General features: G+C 46.8%; 1 protein-coding gene across 1 annotated transcript; it reads left to right on the forward strand.

Moving 5' to 3' along the window:
- Window positions 1-868: 868 nt before the first annotated feature.
- On the forward strand, window positions 869-1,180 carry LOC137350415 (histone H4-like). The gene has a single exon (XM_068015078.1). It carries the CDS (start codon window positions 869-871, stop codon window positions 1,178-1,180), a length of 312 nt encoding a protein of 103 aa, XP_067871179.1.
- Window positions 1,181-2,518: the final 1,338 nt, after the last annotated feature.

A 2,518-nucleotide genomic window follows, 5' to 3' on the forward strand; every position in this document is an offset into this window, starting at 1 on the left:
AGTGTTTGGAATCATCTTTGGAATCAAAAAGTTTCACCAGATTTTGTTGGGTGGAAACTTTACGCTAGTAACAGATCATAAACCACTAATAACTATTCTGGGACCAAAGTCTACAATACTGACAATGGCAGTATCAAGGATGCTGCAGTGGGCTGTACTTCTCTCACTGTTTGACTGTAACATTGAATATCGTAGTTCAAAGGAGAATGCTATCGCTGACGCACTGTCACATTTACTGCATGAAGATTTAGATGTAGACTGTGAAGGTGCAATCTTCATAATAGAAATTGTGGCCATGGCTGAGTCGACCAGTCGGCAGGTTCACTGTGAGCCGATAACACTGCCGGGTAAAGGCCGCTTTCCAACTCCAATCTTAACACAGGAGATTCCCCAAACAGCTGCAATAAGGTGTTTGTAAACTGCTGGAAGCGGATGTGTGTGGAAATGGTGATGTTACTGAGGAGGTTTCTTAGTATCGAATGGATTGTGTTTCGGTGGGAACATTACTGAGTGTTAATTGTAGCGGGACCATATTTAAAAGCTCCGGCTTTCTGGAAGGCTTTGACTACGAATGCCGAGTCTGGAAGGGTTTGTGTGGAGAGCTGGGTTTCGGTTCTACTGTTAATAAAGGGTTTGAAATTGGCAGCCCGGAGGAAACTGGAGGTGGATCTGAAAGATGAGGGGCCGTTCTCTCTCTGTCTGTCACTCTGGGTGTCTCCTCCCTCTCGCTCTCTGTTTAATCCTCACTGTCTCCTCCACTCCCTGCTCTCACTCTGCCTTTCTCAGCCAGGTCCAGGGGGTCTGTCTACAAAGGATCCTGAAGGATTCTGTTACTCATGTACTGCAGTGATCTGAGTGAAGAATCATCATGTCTGGCAGAGGTAAAGGAGGCAAAGGACTGGGCAAAGGCGGAGCAAAGCGGCACTGCAAAGTGCTTCGTGATAATATCCAGGGCATCACCAAACCAGCAATCCACCGCCTGGCTCGACGTGGCGGGGTCAAGCGAATCTCGGGTTTGATCTGTGAGGAGACTCGCGGGGTGTTGAAGGTTTTCCTGGAGAATGTGATCAGGGATGCGGTCACCTACACTGAGCACGCCAAGCGCAAGACGGTCACTGCCAGGGATGTGGTGTATGCTCTGAAACGGCAGGGCCGCACTCTCTACGGATTCGGCGGTTGAACAACTTGACCCTTTCCAGCAAACGCACAACAAAGGCTCTTCTAAGAGCCACCCACCACCTCACAGAGAAAGCAGTGACCTGGAAATGGGAGCTGGGATAGGCTGTTCAGAACAGTTCAATCAATCTGCTGTGTTCGGGATACAAAACTAGAATCCCCGAGTTTGATATTTCAGTTGTAGCAAGGATGTGCAGTGGATTTGATTTTGTAAACGTGCTGTGTAAACAATGCCCGAGACTCTCCAGTTAGTTATTTCCCCAGTCGACACATGCCCTCAGTGAAAAGCCACATCACTCCTCCAGAATCACTCATTGTTTTCATAGAATTTCAAAATGATTTCGATGCAATGAGAGAATCCGGGAGTTTTGCAGCAGCCGTTGAATCGGTCACTGGAACCAGACCCACTTGTGATGTTATTTCTCCCGAGACGGTGAAACTGACAGGGTTTGTGAAACTGATCAGTTTCAGCTCAGTCATTCAGGGACCTGGAATTCCCGCAGTTTGAGCCCGAGCCCACTTCTGATTGGTCACCCTCTTCCCATTCGTATGTCTTAACCAATCGCAGAGCTTCGAATTGGAAAATGCAACAAATCAGTGGCTTAAATTGTCGACCTGACAAAGTTTGAATTCGAAAAAGCCGCCAATTTCAGTATCGGAAAGAAGCGATTACTGGAAAATCTATCTAAAGCTGATCGTTATGTATGACCATTAAAAAACATTTATATTCCGCTTTTATCAGCAAATTCCTGGCACCATTTTAAAGCTGTTCGTAAAATAGCGCCAGGAATTTGTGCTGATAAAAGTGGAATAAAAACAAGATTTTGGATGGTTATGTCCATATTTTACGAACAGCTTTAATCTGTAATATTATTGGTTACTCATCTGTAACTGCCGGCAAAATGTAACGGGACAAATAACTCAAATTCGGTGTGGAAGTAATAAATTGGACAGGGTTTAGGGGGACAGTGAGAAGTCACTGAAATAGTTGCTTGAACATTGTAAATCTGATTCGGTCCTGTTACTGACATTCTGGAATCAGACAGTAATCAGCCCTTTCACAGAGACTGTGGGTGGCTCTGAAAAGAGCCTTTGGTTTATTCGATGATATTTTGGCCGCTTTACTTTTTCTGGGAGCTCTGAGCGCTGGTTTTCTTGGGCAACAGCACGGCCTGGATATTAGGCAGCACCCCGCCCTGAGCGATGGTCACCCCTCCCAGCAGCTTGTTGAGCTCCTCGTCGTTGCGGACGGCCAGCTGCAGGTGTCTGGGGATGATGCGGCTCTTCTTGTTGTCCCGCGCCGCGTTACCGGCGAGTTCGAGGATTTCAGCGGTCAGATACT

This window comes from Heterodontus francisci, chromosome 35 (assembly GCF_036365525.1).
Source record: "Heterodontus francisci isolate sHetFra1 chromosome 35, sHetFra1.hap1, whole genome shotgun sequence".
NCBI classification, from domain to species: Eukaryota; Metazoa; Chordata; class Chondrichthyes; order Heterodontiformes; family Heterodontidae; genus Heterodontus; species Heterodontus francisci.